Source organism: Tachypleus tridentatus, chromosome 13, assembly GCF_004210375.1.
Source record: "Tachypleus tridentatus isolate NWPU-2018 chromosome 13, ASM421037v1, whole genome shotgun sequence".
In the NCBI taxonomy this organism is placed as follows: Eukaryota; Metazoa; Arthropoda; class Merostomata; order Xiphosura; family Limulidae; genus Tachypleus; species Tachypleus tridentatus.
In genome coordinates this window covers 184,979,445-184,996,444 of record NC_134837.1, presented here as the reverse complement: position 1 = coordinate 184,996,444, position 17,000 = coordinate 184,979,445, and the positions used below count along the sequence as shown (strand labels likewise).

Genomic DNA, 17,000 nt, shown 5'->3' with positions numbered 1-17,000 from the left:
TTAAAAAAAGGGTGGTTGAGTAGAATCGTAATAAACCAAAGAAAATCTTTTTTCATTGTGAAATAACGACACCTTTAATAAGATCGTAACACTATTGGACAAAATAAGTAAAATATCTGAAAGTTAAAATCGTGTTTTTTATCATTGATGTCTATATTAACAAAACGACCAGAAAAGACAAATATTCAAATCTATTTTGGTTTTTTGTTTTTTTATCATTGATGTCTATATTAACAAAACGACCAGAAAAGACAAATATTCAAATTATTTGTTTGTTTGTTTTGAATTTCGCGCAAAGCTACACGAGGGCTATCTAAGCTAGCCGTTCCTAATTTAGCAGTGTAAAACTAGAGGGAAGACAACTAGTCATCACCACCCACCGCCAACTCTTGGGCTACCCTTTTACCAACGAATAGTGGGATTGATCGTAACATTATAGCGCTCTCGCGGCTGAAAGAACGAGCATGTTTGGTGTGACGGGGATTCGAACCCGCGACCCTCGGATTAAGAGTCGAGTGTCTTAATCCCCTGTTGATGCTGGGCCGTCCAAACCTACCTAATTATCAGGAAAACAAGATTCTAGGATTAATGAGATATATAGAATTGTTTAGGGATATCAGCAACATACCGATATGTGTAATTATGTAAGTTAGGATATGAAAGAAAATGTTTATGAAAAACAAATATGAATTATTCTTTGAAAATCCCATTGTTGATCCAATAATGAATGAGAGAATTACTTTGTTGTCGTTTTTTAATTGTTGTTGGTTTTTAGCGTTTCGCTGCTGTGGCGCCATTTTGTGCAGTCCATGTGCTCAAGTTAATCCAATGTATTCTGTAAAACATATTTAATGTCGAACTCGAACCACACCATTGTGTGAAACTGTGGGAAAGTAGAACAATTAAATTAAAATTCAGAAAAGGTCTAGTTTAGTTTGTTTAATATTTGATCATAATTAACTATATTAATAAATATAAGATCAGTGTGTTGATGCACAATAATTTACAGTTGTTTACAAGAAAAGTTTATCATTAACTGAAAACTTGTAAACTACAAATTCTAATTCGTTTCAACTGGAATAGAAGGGAATGACAGAACTATTTCTTTAACGTGCGTGCCCTTACTTTCGTCACCAGACTATCATTACTCTCGACGTTATAAAAGTTTGTTTTTAAGCTACGGGCCCGGCATGGCTAGGTGGTTAAGGCGTTCGACTCGTAATCTGAGGGTTGCGGGTTTGAATCCCCGTCACACCAAACATGCTCGCCAATTCAGCCGTGGGAGGCGCTATAATGTTCCGGTCAATCCCACTATTAGTTGGTTAAAGAGTAGCCCAAGAGTTGGCGGTGGGTGGTGACGACAAGCTGCCTCCCCTCTAGTATTACACTACTAAATTAGGGACGGCTAGCGCAGATAGCTCTCGTGTAGCTTTGCGCGAAATTCAAAAGAAACCAAACCAAATCTTAAGCTACTTGCAAAACTACGGTAAGGATAAAGATGAGTGTCAAAGGTCGTTTCTAGCAGATGTTAAAGGTCTTATATTAATGTCTGATAAACTGTAAGGGGTCGCTGCATTATCTGACAGGAAACAGTACTTCTTGTTTAAATGCTACGTTTTATCAGTAAGCGAATCAACAATAATTGTTATATTTTGTTACGGAGCTGTAGTTGAGTCGTAAATAGTTAAGTGGTGAATGGAGTAACAGTTGAGTAGTGTTATCATTTTTATATGCAAAAACGGCTCGTTTGGGTTAAGAAAATATTTTACATAGAAGAGCGAACAACGTTTCGACCTTCTTCGGTCATCGTCAGGTTCACAAAGAAAGAGGTAACTGACCGGAAGCTGACCACATGTTTGAAAGGGGTTGTGTAACTGTGTGTCGAAATGTAGAGGGCGGTATTAGATGTTTGAATATATAATTTTATTTATATATTTGGTCAGCTTCCGGTCAGTTACCTCTTTCTTTGTGAACCTGACGATGACCGAAGAAGGTCGAAACGTTGTTCGCTCTTCTATGTAAAATATTTTCTTAACCCAAACGAGCCGTTTTTGCATATAAATTTCTCAACAAGTGGGTTTCTCGACATCACTGATTAGTGTTATCATTGTTTGTGAAGGATTGACATTAGCCATTCCTACATCTACTTCATTTTTCAATAGTTGTTCTTCACTTGTTTAATTTCAATGTTTCAATAGACATATGAAAGTTCTTTTTATAACCAAGTTAAAAGTACAGTGAGATTCTAACAGTAATATTTAATGTTTATCTGTTATTGGCTGGATATTTCTGTTTCAACCTATAACTAAGTTGTTTAAAGGAGAAATGAGGGCATCGCTTATATTGTAATTATGATTTTTTTTTAATTACTACTACTTATTAATAAAACTTATAAAAGTGGATACACCGTTTGTAGCTACGTCACCTCAGTGAAACTGGTTGACACAATTGTTATCATGTAATAAAAAAGAAACAAAAGAAATTAAAACTTTTTACTGTAATATTTACAGACGTCACAAGAACTTGTGACTCGGTCATTACATAGATATTGTTATAGTCAGGTATGTGATGGCCTCTTGAGGATATGTTTATAACACTATTTCGATGAAATATCCGAGTCATTCCAACATAGACAGTGCTGCCACCTACCTGACTATGCAATTCCTGGCTCACTTAGCAATCTAATATATTATCATACAGTTCATGACCAACCTTACTATATATATACATTCTGCCATACATCCTATGGTCCACCTTGTAACCTATATAACAACATACACCTCACACTGTATAACCTATATAACATACAGCTTAGACTGTATTACCTATATAATAATATATAGCTCTGACTGTATTCTGTCTAATGCTTTTCGGGGATACATGCTTGTGTTTTAACACCTAAAGAAGGTAAGTGGATTAATCTGTAATTTACGTATTTTAGGAGATTGTTTCTAAAATTACGTAGTTTTATAAATGAACAACATTTGATAAAAAATTAAAACTTCAAACTTGGATATTTTGATACAGTAGTGCTTGTACATCTCTCCTACATCAAGTGAAAACTTGGTATACTAGTATTTGTCCACCTCTCCCAAGGCAAGTAAAAACTTGGCATACTAGTATTTGTCCACCTCTCACACATCAAGTGAGAACTTGGTATAATGGTATTTATCCATCTCTCCCAAGTGAAGTCAAAACTCGATATACTAGTATTTGTTCATCTATCGCACAAGTCAAAACTTGGTATACTGGTATTTGTACGTCTCTCCCAAGTGAAGTCAAAACTTGATATACTAGTATTTGTTCATCTATCGCACATCAAGTCAAAACTTGGTATACTGGTATTCTCCATATTTTCCACGTCAAGTAAGAAAAGTCCATTTTTTACAATATATAACTGTATATATTTGTTTTTCTTTTAAAGTTTTAAATTTTATCACCAACAGTTTTAGAAGTGATATTCATGTCCCAATAGTCACCCAAATTATATCCTTATATTAAGTATTACTTTACTTACCTTTACCTACACTACACTTTAATATATGGAATATTCTATATTACACTCATTAGTTCTCCGCCTTGTGAAGGAAAATGTTGATGTTAGATTTCATCTCTGTGATACTATTCTGAATATAACGTATAACACACACATTTCTCTCAATAAAACGGGATTACCAAAGACGCTTAAAAATATTTATTTATTGTCGAACTATAATGTCACTAAAGTACATCTTTAAGTTAAATATCTTATACGAGAACTATTTACAATAACACAGTTTGCGATGCAGGGAAATCGCCAGTTTGTAAGCCGTTTTCTGGCATCTCTCGTCACAACGTAGTCAGCTGTTTGAATGAAAACCTTACAAACAAATATAATTATAAGCAGTCTGAACAGAGAGAAATATCAGACCGTGCAAGAACAGTTTATAAGTTGATGAAAACCGATCGACCACAAATATAAAACGCATTTTTTAGGTGAAATGAAAATTGGGTGTTCAGTTGTTTAAAGAAACAATCGTATACCGTTGTTATATGTAGGGCAGAGCCTACATCAATTCTCATGTGTCCAGCCCATGGTGGTTCTGTCAGTAAACGAAGTTTAGCTAGTACTGTTTCTGTCAGAATATTGTGTATAGCAGAATTGGTTCTATCAGTATATATCGTGTGTAAGTACAGACTGTTAGTACAATGTGTTTAGCCAGCTCTGATTTTACCATTATAATGTGTCTACCCATCTGCGATTCTATCAATATGATGTGTGTCTGATTCTAACTATATAATGTGTTCAGACAGCACTGATTCAATCCGTGTCGTGTCCAGCCAGTACTGATTCTGTTAATATAATTTGGTTAGGTGTGTACTATTTCTATAAGGTTTACAACATGCTTTGATTTAATCTTATCAGAATACTTCAAAAGTAAATAATTACAGAAGTTCAACCATTAACAGGTCAAGTTTCGTCAGTAGCTGCTCCCCGTAATCTCCACGTATATACTCCTCATTAACAGGTCAAGTTTCGTCAGTAGCTGCTCCCCGTAATCTCCACGTACATACTCCTCATTAACAGGTCAAGTTTCGTCAGTAGCTGCTCCTCGTTATCTCCACGTACATACTCCTCATTAACAGGTCAAGTTTCGTCAGTAGCTGCTCCCCGTAATCTCCACGTACATACTCCTCATTAACAGGTCAAGTTTCGTCAGTAGCTGCTCCCCGTAATCTCCACGTATATACTCCTCATTAACAGGTCAAGTTTCGTCAGTAGTTGCTCCCCGTAATCTCCACGTACATACTCCTCATTAACAGGTCAAGTTTCGTCAGTAGTTGCTCCCCGTAATCTCCACGTACATACTCCTCATTAACAGGTCAAGTTTCGTCAGTAGCTGCTCCTCGTAATCTCTGTTAAAGCAAAGTCAGCAATGATTACATGACCACAACAATTTATAAAATATTTTGGCGAAAATAATAAATTAATTTTAATTTCTACTTTTCCATAATGAGAACTAGTAACTGTGTGAAATTCGTCGTTGAGTAATATTGGTTCTGACTGAGGAAATTAAGTAACGTTAGTTTTTCTCAAGAACGATGCGGGTTCTAATTCCAGTATTCATATTAAATACTTTCTTCCACATAATGATACTAGAAACATAAAATGGTTTATCATCGTTTTGGTTCAAAATTAGTTGGATCTAAACCAGGGGTTCCCAACCGGTGGGTCGCGACCCCCCAAGGGGTCGCGAAGCCTTGGCAGGGGAGTCGCGTAGCCTTGTTAGAAGTAGCTTGGGATAACATTAATTTTATTTCATCAATTACATTTTCATGCTCTTACATGTTTTTTGTTTCGGTGCAGAGCAAAACGTGTGCTACGTTAGTTCAATGTTATTAGGTGATATTATGGGTATATGTATGCGTGCGTGCCTGTGAGTGAATGCGCCTGTGTGAATGTGTATGTGTCTGCAACTGTATGTATGTGTGTACTAGTGAGTAGCGAGTATGTGAGTGCACGCGCATGTACGTATGCTTGTGTGTCTGTTTAGCTGTGATTAAGTGTGTGTGTGCTCGCTGTCGACACGTGAGTCACATGTCCGTTGCTGATTGGTGGATGGCGAATCGCGCGACTGGCCACGCTCCCTTCCCTCCCAATACTAACCCCATCATTACTCTACCTGCACCCCTCACAAGTGGTCAGTGTAAGATCTACAGTTGCCAAAGTGTTCATTATTCAACATTTTTATTTTATTTTAACAAGGAGATAAGTAAGCAGTAGAGGTGAGTTGTGTCCATGTCTAAACGGCGCAGATACTCAGAATGCTACCTCAACATTGGCTTCACCACTGTGCTCGCCAACGACGGCATTGAGAAACCACAGTGTGTTTTGAAACATCCAGAACACGCAAAGAAGGGTTTGGATTTCTTCAAACGGCATGAACGGTGTCTTAAAAGCCAAAGAATCGATAGAAGTGGGTCGTTTCAGCAGCAGAGTGCAGCCGTAGTGGAAGCTTCATATGAGATTGCATTCGAAATTGCTAAACAAAAAAAGCCTCACACGATTGGAGAAACACTTCTTAAACCCTGCATGATGAAAGCAGTAAATCTTATTCTTGAAGAAGCCAGTGCAAAGAAGATGCAGCAAGTATCCCTGTCAAATAATACTATACAGAGGCGCATTTCTAAAATGTCTATGGATGTGAAGGAACAGGTTTTGACTGAAATTAAGGGTTCCCCTTTGTTGTCGAGCTGAAAGGAGGAGTCAACAGATGTAAGTTCATGTTCTCAGTTGCTTGTCTTCGTGAGATACATTAATTTAGGTGACATCAAAGACGAATTCTTATTCTGCAGTGCACTTGAAACCACAACAAAAGCTGATGATGTCATGGAAAAAGTTTCAACTTTTTTCAAGACGAAGATCTTCAATGGGAAAACGTGTGTGGAGTTTGTACGGATGGGGCACCGGCTATGCTTGGATCGAAATCAGGTTTCCAGTCGAGAGTGAAGAAGCTAGCACCTCAAGCAAAGGGCATCCACTGCATGATTCACCGATATGCTCTCGCCAGTAAGACTCTCCCTGCCTCTCTGCAGGAAGTGCTTGAATCTGTAATCAAAATTGTAAATTATGTGAAGACTCAAGCACTCAACACTCGCCTATTCAAAGAACTATGCAAAGACATGAATGCTGACCACGAAGTCCTTCTCTTCTACACAGCAGTACGTTGGTTGTCGAAAGGAAACGTTATTAATCGTGTCTTTGAAATGAAAGATGAAATAAAGCTATTCCTGGAGACTCAAGAAAGGAAAGATCTTGTAGCTAACTTCGAAGATGAAGCATGGAATAAAAGGGTTGCGTACCTAGCCGACATTTTTGACCAGCTGAACAAGCTCAATTTGAAGCTTCAAGGAAGGGAAACACGTGTTCTCCTTTTTCAAGATAGTCTTCGGGCCTTTGTTTCCAAACTGCAGAACTGGCGTCGGAAAACCAATCTTGGAAACATCGCTATGTTTGAAAACTTTGTGGAGTGACGGATGAGTCTCAGATCCAACTGGATCAGTTCCTCAAGGATGAGATTACCGAACATCTTCAGTCTCTAGAAAAGGAAGTCGAGCGTTACTTCCCTGAGCTATCACAGGAACAGGAGGCCCTGGTAAGGAACCCATTTTGTACTGAACTTGATGTATCCAGCATTCCAGATGATATCCAAGATGAATTTCTGGATCTAAGGAACGACTCTTCAGCTCGTGATCTCTTCAAGGTGAAATCCGTGACTCAGTTCTGGTGCGCTATGTATCAGTCATACTCCAAAGTCAGCATGATAGCTTTACGTGTCCTTGTTCCATTTGCTTCTACCTACTTGTGTGAGGCAGGATTTTCCACTCTTGTCAATATAAAAACAAAGAATAGGAACAAATTGGATGTTGGAGATGACATGAGACTGGCTCTAACAAACGCTCGGCCACGAATTTCAAAGCTTGCTGCTGAAATGCAACATCAGGCACCTCACTAGCTGGCTTGGATAGCTGTTCAAACCTATGTTAATATTATTTTAAGAAATTAATGTTCTTTTTGTGAATTCAGGTTGGACCAATGTGATTTAATTTGCTAATAAATAATTACAGAATTTTTAAATATTTTTTTAGATGTTTCTTTCCCTCTCCTTCACAGAAAATAAAAGAAAAATTAAGCTGCTGATAGTAAGCCCTAAGTAGGGGGTCACATGGGTTTCAAACTTTTAGGTAAGGGGTCGCGAGTGCCAAAAGGTTGGGAACCCCTGATCTAAACGAACCTCATTAGTTTGAGCAGTTGTCGACCTTACGTTTGAATCACCTAAAGTGAGGATAATTGAGGTTAAGTCCTTTACAATTAGTTAGGATTCACATTTTCACAGCCAATATGGAGATTCCATACCTGCTTATATTCATTTTCTAATTCGATTTTCAAAACTAATTACGAATTCATGAACAATCGTAAGGTTCACATTCTGCTGAACAGGAACGGAAATTAAACAGCGGATAAAATATTTTTATTTTCGTCCAGTGGATCAACAGTCAGCTTACGACTTTACACCATAAACCAGGGGATCGATTCCTCGTGGTAAACATCGTGCAGACAACTTTCTCTGTGATAAAATACAGAATAATTATTTTAATTTCGTCCTTGGAGTATACAGACCTTGGTTTTTCATCCAATGGGTTAGAAACACTGTCAAAAGTGGCAGAGAAACTCCATATGACTGACTCAAAAATATATACACATCTCTTCAGCTCCTACCAAATTAGGCCTGGCATGAATAGATGATTAGGGCGTTCGATCCGTAATTTGAGGGTCGAGGGCTCGAATCCTACCCGTCCTTTTAGCCTTAAAGGCGTTACAACGTGACAGTCAATCCCATTATTTCTGAATAATAAATCTAATAATATAAATATTACAATAAAACAGTAACCCTTGCTGTATAATAAACCTAATGATATAAATATTACAATGAAACAGTAGCCCTAGCTGTATAATAAACTAGGTAATATAAGTATTACAATGAAACAGTAAACCTGGTAATCTGACAAATAATTTTATTCCAGGCCTACCTAACAAGGTATCGAACCTGGGATTGTTAGTATTCAGACTTACTGCTGAACTATCGGAGAGCTTTAATCTTAGGTTGTGTTATGAGGTGTTAGAGGGCTGTACGCTGACTGTTTGATCTACAAACAATGTTTATGTAAAGGACATGTTAACCTGAAGTCAATGCACACAGTATGTCTGGTTTATGAACAGCTTTTATTCAAAAGCTTTCGAATAAGCCAAAGTTTAAGTTTTAAATATTTTTAAACCACATTACATAAATTATAGAAGATTATAAAAGTTTCTTACCAGCATGTTGTTATTTATTTTATGGTCTGGCATGGCCTGGTCGTTAATAATCTCGGGTCGAGGGTTAGAATACCTTCATTTTACATGCTAGCCCTATCAGCTGTGGGTGAGGCCGTTATAATATTCTGGCTAATTCTATTTTTCGTCATTAAAGAGTAACGCAAGAAATGGTTGGTGTTGACAATCTGCCTTTAGTTTATCGCTTCAAAATTAGGAACGGTTAGCACAGATAGCGTATGTGTGTTTTCTTATAGCAAAGCCACATCAGACTATCTGCTGAGCCCACCGAGGGGAATCGAGCCCCTGATTTTAGCGTTGTAAATACGTAGACTTACCGCTGTACTAGCGGGGGAGTAGCACAGATGGCCTTCGAAATTTGGCAAAGATAAACTTTCTTGTAAGTCATCTGACTACGAAAGGGACGCTCTCCTTATTATTAAGAGATAAATGATTGAAACGTTTCAGAAAGAGAAAAAAAGAATGCTGTTTGTCCTCATCACAAACATAAGTGTGTAATAAACTATTTTAAAAACATAGTTTTCTCTCACTTAAAGCTGACTAAAAGGACAATACGCTCAGTGAAATTCTTTAAGTTTCATATGTTTTCTTTATTGAAAATATTCTTCTATGATCTGCACATAGAGATAAGCCTAAAATAATTATTTTTCCAATTTCAGTGAGATGAGCCCAGTCCACGCGGAGTAAATGTGCAAATCAAAAGCTTGCTCAAGCTACGCGTAAACCTGCACGTTGATTATCATTCATGCTAGTATTTCATACCAAATTATTTGTTTTGTTTGTCTCTTTACGGGACAAACTCGTATGTCTTATCTGAATCTTTCATAGGTGGCGCTTCGCAGTTGCAGAAAGGAAAACGTTGGTTTGAATTTCGCGCAAAGTCTCATGAGGGCTAACTGCAGTAGTTTTCTCTAATTTAGCAGTGAAAGATTAGAGGAAGGGAACTAATCATCACCACTCACCGCCAACTGTTGAGCTACTCTTTTACCAACGAATAGTAGAATTGACCATAACATTTTAACGCTCCCATGATTTAAAGGGTTAGCATGCTTGGTAGGACGGGGATTCAAACCCGCGACCTATCGATTCGAGTGTCCTAACCTCTAGGCCAGGACGACAATGATAGATACAACAACTTTGTTACAGTAATGTATCCCAAATTGGTGTTCGAAATAAACCTCCAATATGAAAAAATTTCCATCATACAAACATTAATTTTCATACTTTGAAATTAAAACAGAACGAAAATCACTCCTTATATCCTCAAAATAATTAGTATGTTTTTTATAATTACTGCTACAAATCTTGTCAAAATATTACCATCTTCCTATTGTAATTCATGCTACTTTAATCCTGACAACTGAATGAATTTATAGACGTTAACTTTTAAGTGTTACTACTAACTGAATATTTTGTGAACATATATTTTGCTGACGATTTGAAAATAATTACATTTATGAATTTATGTAAACCGAGAACGTCGTGTTCATATATTTACAACAATTAAAATCATTATGTTACCAAAGAGTTCAGAGAAAATAAGTTAAGGTAGATAAATGAACTGAATGTATACCTTTCGATTTAAGTTTCTCACTACTGGTATTGTAAATGATATGTAAATCACAGTAAACATTTGTTTTAAAGACAGACTCGTACATCTGATCATATAATTGGATTTAGATAAATCATTTTTCATGGATATAATATTCATACCAGTAAAATTGTTCACCTCTTATGTACTTACATACCAATTTTTCTAATTTCTAACATAACACGAGAAGAAAACCAAAATAAAACAGATACACTGGACATTAGGTGACGATCAAAGTAAAGCACAACTCTGTGGTTTGTGAAAGACAAACAAATTATGATCTTAACCTTTAATTATACATGAGAAACTGTACCCAAGTGCTGAAAGCTCGTATTACTGCTTAAGGAAAACTGTAGCTCGTGCATTCGGTGTAGTCAGTCGATACGAGATTTTCACGACTTTTCTTGTCTGGGAGTCTACGATCAAACGACATCTCTGTAAAGGTCTTGGCTAGAAGCAGTGGTGGGTAATGTATCATTAACTGATATACTTTCATTAACTTTAAACTACCGTCTGATTCCTTGCTCCCAGACCGTCTATAAACTTTAAACTACCTCCTGGTTCCTTAGTCACAGAATGTCTATAAACTTTAAACTACCTCCTGGTTCCTTCCTTACAAACTGTCTATAAACTTTAAACTACCTTCTGGTTCCTTCTTCACAAACTGTCTATAAACTTTAAACTACCTTCTGGTTCCTTCTTAAGAAATCTCGACTCTTTAAGTGGCTCAATTTTCATTTTTCACCTGTAAATTATAAAAAAATAAACCAAAAATATATAGATAAATTTGCAAACATTTAATTAACATATGAAATAATATTAATAATAAAAAACGTGTCAGCACTGATAATCCTTAGTTTTAATAATCGACCAGTACGTCACAGTCTAGTACATGTTTAATAAGGAATCGCGAGATTTGTGAGAAGAACAAATGTTGAAGTGGAATAATAGGTTTTAAATGAACATTCCTTACAAGGTCTGAACCAAATACAGACGTTTTTAATAACCTAAGACATTTGAAGTTTAGCTGTTTTTAGTTGAGAAGTAACACACACAGGCTTAACTTTACATATTCTTTAGAAAAGTTAAATTATAGTTTACTCCAAATATTGGCACGGTATTAGATATTTGACAAATTATTACAAAAAAGCTAAAATCCATTTGGTATAGTATTGGTTATTAGAAGCCCACCTGGCTCAGCTGTAAGTCTCACAGTTTAGAATGCTAAAATAAACAAACTGTTACATTCACCAATGTAAGAAATTCTATTAAATGTTACACTATCTATAGTTTAAAAGTAGGGGAAGGAAAAGAAAATTATAGTCTGGTTTTAACAGGACAAAGGCCATGAACCACTGGGCTGTGTGTTTTATAGTTAGTATATAAAGCTCTTGTTTTGCACTGTTAGAGTACTGTTGGCTTGTTTTAGTGCAAAGCAATATTGGGCCAACTGCTGTTTCCATCGCGGAAAATCGAATCCCGGATTTTAGTATTGTAAGTACGTCAACTTACCACTGTTCCACCGATAGAACTGTTAGAGTAAATTTGCTTGTTAGTGCATACGAAATATTTATTTTTATTAATGAAGTAATTTCGTTGTTTCTATATCATGTAACATTTGTGTTTACTTAGCTGCTAATTAGATACGGTTTTAAGAAATACAAATGAAGAGATCAGTTTACAGTCATGTGAAAAAGTTAGGACACCCTATGAAAGCCTCTGTATTTTTGTAACATTTTTGGATATATAGATATTTAATCTCAATTTTAACAATACTGAGAGATTATAAGAATATAACTAAACAATTAAAACTGAAGAAAAGACTTTTCAAGATCATCTGTAAATGTAATTCTACAAAAATGCATATTCTAACTGAGGAAAAAGTTAGGACACCCTACCCCTAATAGCTAGTGTTACCCCCCTTTGGCAGTGAGACACTTCTTGTAGCCATCTACCAGTCTCTGTCATCGGTCTGAAGAATGTTTGCCCCACTCCTCAATGCAGAATTCTTTCAGCTGTGAGATGTTTGAGGGGTTTCTTGCATGTACAGCCCGTTTCAAGTCAACCCACAGCATCTCAATAAGAGTAAGATCTGGGCTTTGACTCGGCCATTCCAGGACTCCCCATTTCTTAGTTTTCAGCCAGTCCTTGGTGGATTTACTGGTATGTTTTGGGTCATTGTCCTGTTGCAGGGTCCAGTTCCGCTTCAGCTTTACTTTTCTTACAGATGGTCTCACATAATCCTCAAACGCCCTCTGATACATAGTAGAATTCATGATTGATTCTATGATTGTGAGCTGTCCATGTCCTGCTGCAGCAAAGCATCCCCAAACCATGACACTTCCACCTCCATGTTTCACAGTTGGTATGAGGTTCTTTTCCTGGAATGCTGTATTTGGTTTACGCCAAACATGTCCTCTGTTCTGGTGTCCAAATAATTCAGTTTTGGACTCATCTGTCCAAAGAACATTATTAAGTCCTGGTCTTTGTCTACATTCTCTCTGACAAACTTCAGTTTGACCTTGATGTTTCTCTTAGAGAGCAAAGGTTTCCTCCTTGTACACCTCCCATGCAAGCTGAACTTGTGCAGTCTCTTTCTGATTGTAGAGACATGCACTTTCACATCAACAGTAGCCAGAGCCTGCTGTAGGTCCCGTGATGACATGTTAGGGTGTTTTGAAACCTCTTTTAGCATCTTGCGGTCTGCTCTCGGGATGAACTTGCTTGGACGACCAGATCTGGGCATGTTGGCAGTAGTTTTGAAAGCCCTCCACTTGTTGACTATTTTCCTGACAGTGGAATGGCTGATTTCAAAATCTTTTGAGATCTTTTTAAATCCCTTACCAGAGTCATAAGCTGCTACAATTTTCTTTCTGAAGGCCTCAGACAGCTCTTTTGCTCTCACCATGGTGCTCACTCTCACTTCAACAGTCAGGAGCACACTAAACTAAATGTCTGAGGTTTAAATAGGGCAAGCCTCATTCAAAATGCTGAGTAACAATCTTCTAATCATGTGCACCTGGTGTGATACACCTGTGTGTGAGTTGAGCCATTTTAAGTGGGAATAAATGTGGGGTGTCCTAACTTTTTCCTCAGTTAGAATATGCATTTTTCTAGAATTACATTTACAGAAGATCTTGAAAAGTCTTTTCTTCAGTTTTAATTGTTTAGTTATATTACTATAATCTCTCAGTATTGTTAAAATTGACATTAAATATCTATATATTCAAAAATTTTACAAAAATACACAGGCTTTCATAGGGTGTTCTAACTATTTAACATGACTGTAGTTGGGTAACAGTGAATCAGGGTGTAAGTTACTTCAGGTTAGTTCAGTTGGGTAACAGTGAATCAGAGTTAATGAAGATACAAACATCATAAACACGTGGTTCAAACTTGACGTATGTGGGTTAATGAAGAGACAAACATTATAAGCACGTGGTTCAAACTAGGCGTATGTGAGTTAATGAAGATACAAACATTATAAGCACGTGGTTCAAACTTGACGTATGTGGGTTAATGAAGAGACAAACATTATAAACACGTGGTTGTGGGTAAATGAATATACAAACATTATAAGCACCTGGTTCAAACTAGATGTATGTGGGTTAATGAAGAGACAAACATTATAAGCACGTGGTTGTGAATTAATGAAGATACAAACATTATAAGCACGTGGTTCAAACTTGACGTATGTGGGTTAATGAAGAGACAAACATTATAAACACGTGGTTGTGGGTTAATGATGAGACAAACGTTATAAACATGTGGTTCAAACTAGATGTATATGGGTTAATGAAGATACAAACATTATGCTAGGCGTAAATGAATATACAAACATTATAAGCACGTGGTTCAAACTAGATGTATGTGGGAAGATACAAACATTATAAGCACGTGGTTGTGGGTAAATGAATATACAAACATTATAAGCACGTGGTTCAAACAAGATGTATGTGGGTTAATGAAGATACAAACATTATAAGCACGTGGTTCAAACTAGATGTATATGGGTTAATGAAGACACAATCATTATATAAGCTTAGAACCATAACCTTTGTTTAGAGAAGAGGTGGGCGCCAGTAAAGTGATATTAGGTAGAGAAACAATATTAAAACTGAAGTATATCACTGTGAAGAAACAATATTAAAACTGAAATACATCACTGTGTCCTCCAAGTATGTGCACGAGCTGGAAATTCTTCACTCCCTTTTTTCTTAGCAATCAACACTTTCAAAATGTCTTGATGTAGAGCAATAAGTTATTCTCCGAAAATAGGAGTCTACAAACAAGACTATCGTGGTTGATACGTCACAAAAAGAGAGATTCCTTTTAAGGAAATAAATCTGTAAGATACATATGAAAATGGTAAGCTACGTATTTATAGGAGGAACGTTTTGTAAAACCCAACAAAAGTATTGGTTAAAAGAAACGATTATTAAGAATAATTTTAAAATGAAATATAATTTTAGCCACACCGAGATTTGATGTGGCTTTATTTGACTTGTTAACAAGTACATTAAAATTGAAAGTACACATAATATATCCCTCTAGTTGTGGACAAACTGAACTGTTTGTTGAGAGAACAACGAAGATGATATCCTTAGCCTCACTACTAGAGACGAAGTTAATATTTGTGGTGTGATTATTATATGAATTTCTGAACAGATATATCTATACAACTGAAGTGGAAAAAATACATTTTACTCTTATTTACTGAAACTGTCAGTTTTCCTGTCAAAAAAAGAACAAAAAAGTATTGAAATACGTTTTTCACTCCCAGAAGAAAAAGAAAATGACGGAGTTTTCACCCTGTGGGAATATCGGAAAAGCACTAAGTTTTGAATCGGATTATTAATAAATAAAAATATGTGAAAAGATTAACGTGCTTTCGACAAGGGGATCTCTTCATCGAGCTCGTGAGTTTCCATGTGTGTAATATTGATATATAATTAGGGTGAAAAAAATACAGTGGTTGTAAAGTGGCACAACAAACAGATGAAGTTTGTTTTTTTAATTTGGCGCAAAGCTACACGAGGGCTATCTGCGCTAACCATAACATTATAACGCCTCCACGGCTGAAAGGGCGAACATGTTTGGTGTGACGGGGATTTGAACCCGCGACCGTCGGATTACGAGTCGAGTGCCTTAATGTCGGGCCCAGATAAACACCAACAATATTTAACAAGTTATAGTGGTTAACTTAGAAAGGGGACTGAACAAGCTAAATTTTTCTTTCCCTTAAAGTAGTGGTTCCCAACCTTTTTCATTCCTCGCACCCCTAAACAAATTTTAATATGTTCTCACACCCCTCACAGTAATTATTTATTTAAGAATAAAGGTGAAGGTCGCCAAAACAAATTTTTATAATTAGTTTTTAATGATGTATAAACAAAAACGAAACATTTGGAAAAGAAAAAATATTACAAGAAACTAAAAGTTTCATAAACCCTACATGGACTACAAAAAAAATAAATTTTCATCCATGCATAATATGAATTTTCTTTGAATTTGAAATGTTCAAATGTTCATAAGCCAATTTATATTTAATGACTCTTTTGTTCCTGTTTACTTCTTACGAGTTTTTCAAAGTGTGGCACTTTGTTGCTGATAGCAATCCGCAAGTCTGCCTGTGCACCCAAGTGATTTCTAGGTTTTGTCTTGATTGACAAAAGGGCACTAAATCCAAACTCACATAAGTATGTCGTCACGAATGGGATGAGCACATTTAGTGCTTTTTCACAAAGTCTTGGAAACATGTCCATTGCCGAACACCAATATTGTTCCAAAGTTTTGCTTTCAAACTGCATTTCAAGAACTCGATTTGTGCGCAGTTCAATAAGATCTTCCATCAGTTCTTCATCATCCGACATATTATACAAATTGAAGGAGTATGGATTCATAATCCATTCTTCAGAAGTTTCCAGTTCTCCTCCAAAATATCCAAAAATCACTTTGATAGTATTTCCAAATGATCCACAATTTCTTCACACACACATGGAATTAGGGACTCATCCTCACCTACCATGTCTTCGAGTGATGGAAAATTTGAAAAATTTCCTCTTTTAACTCGTCAACACCAAAGATGTAACTTTTCTTTGAAAACATTTAACTTTTCGCAGCATTTCAATATGTTTATGTTTTTTCCCTTGAAGAGACACACGTAGGTCATTCATACGAGTGAAAGTATCACTCAAATAGAGTAGCATTTGGTTGAATTCTTGTGATTCTATTTCTCTGGGAAGATCATAATCATGATCCTTCAGAAAAGTTTTGACTTCTTCTTGCAGTTAAAAGAAGCGCGTCAAAGCTCCCCCACGTGACAACAAGCGGACTTCTGTGTGGAAAAGCAAAACTGAATGCTCACTTCCAAAATCTTCACAAAGTGACTTAGAGAGGCGGTGGTTCAGAGCGCGACCCCTAATCCAGATGATTGTCTTCACAGAAGTGTCAAGGACCTTTTTCAACTTTGGAGGCAATGTTTTTGATGCCAAAGCATATCGATGAAGAAAACAGTGAGTACCTTGCAAGTGC

General features: G+C 36.5%; 1 protein-coding gene across 2 annotated transcripts in view; it reads right to left on the bottom strand.

Annotated features, from left to right (window-relative positions):
- Positions 1–8,541: 8,541 nt before the first annotated feature.
- LOC143238170 (uncharacterized) overlaps positions 8,542–17,000 on the bottom strand; it is a 117,835-nt gene continuing 109,376 nt past the window's right edge. For both annotated transcript variants that reach the window (XR_013020439.1, XM_076478163.1), the window contains one exon: positions 8,542–11,211. Coding sequence is in view for 1 of the 2 variants with exons in the window: in XM_076478163.1 (XP_076334278.1) it covers positions 11,194–11,211 (18 nt within the window). In the remaining variant the exon portion in view is untranslated. The remainder of the gene's footprint in view (positions 11,212–17,000) is intronic.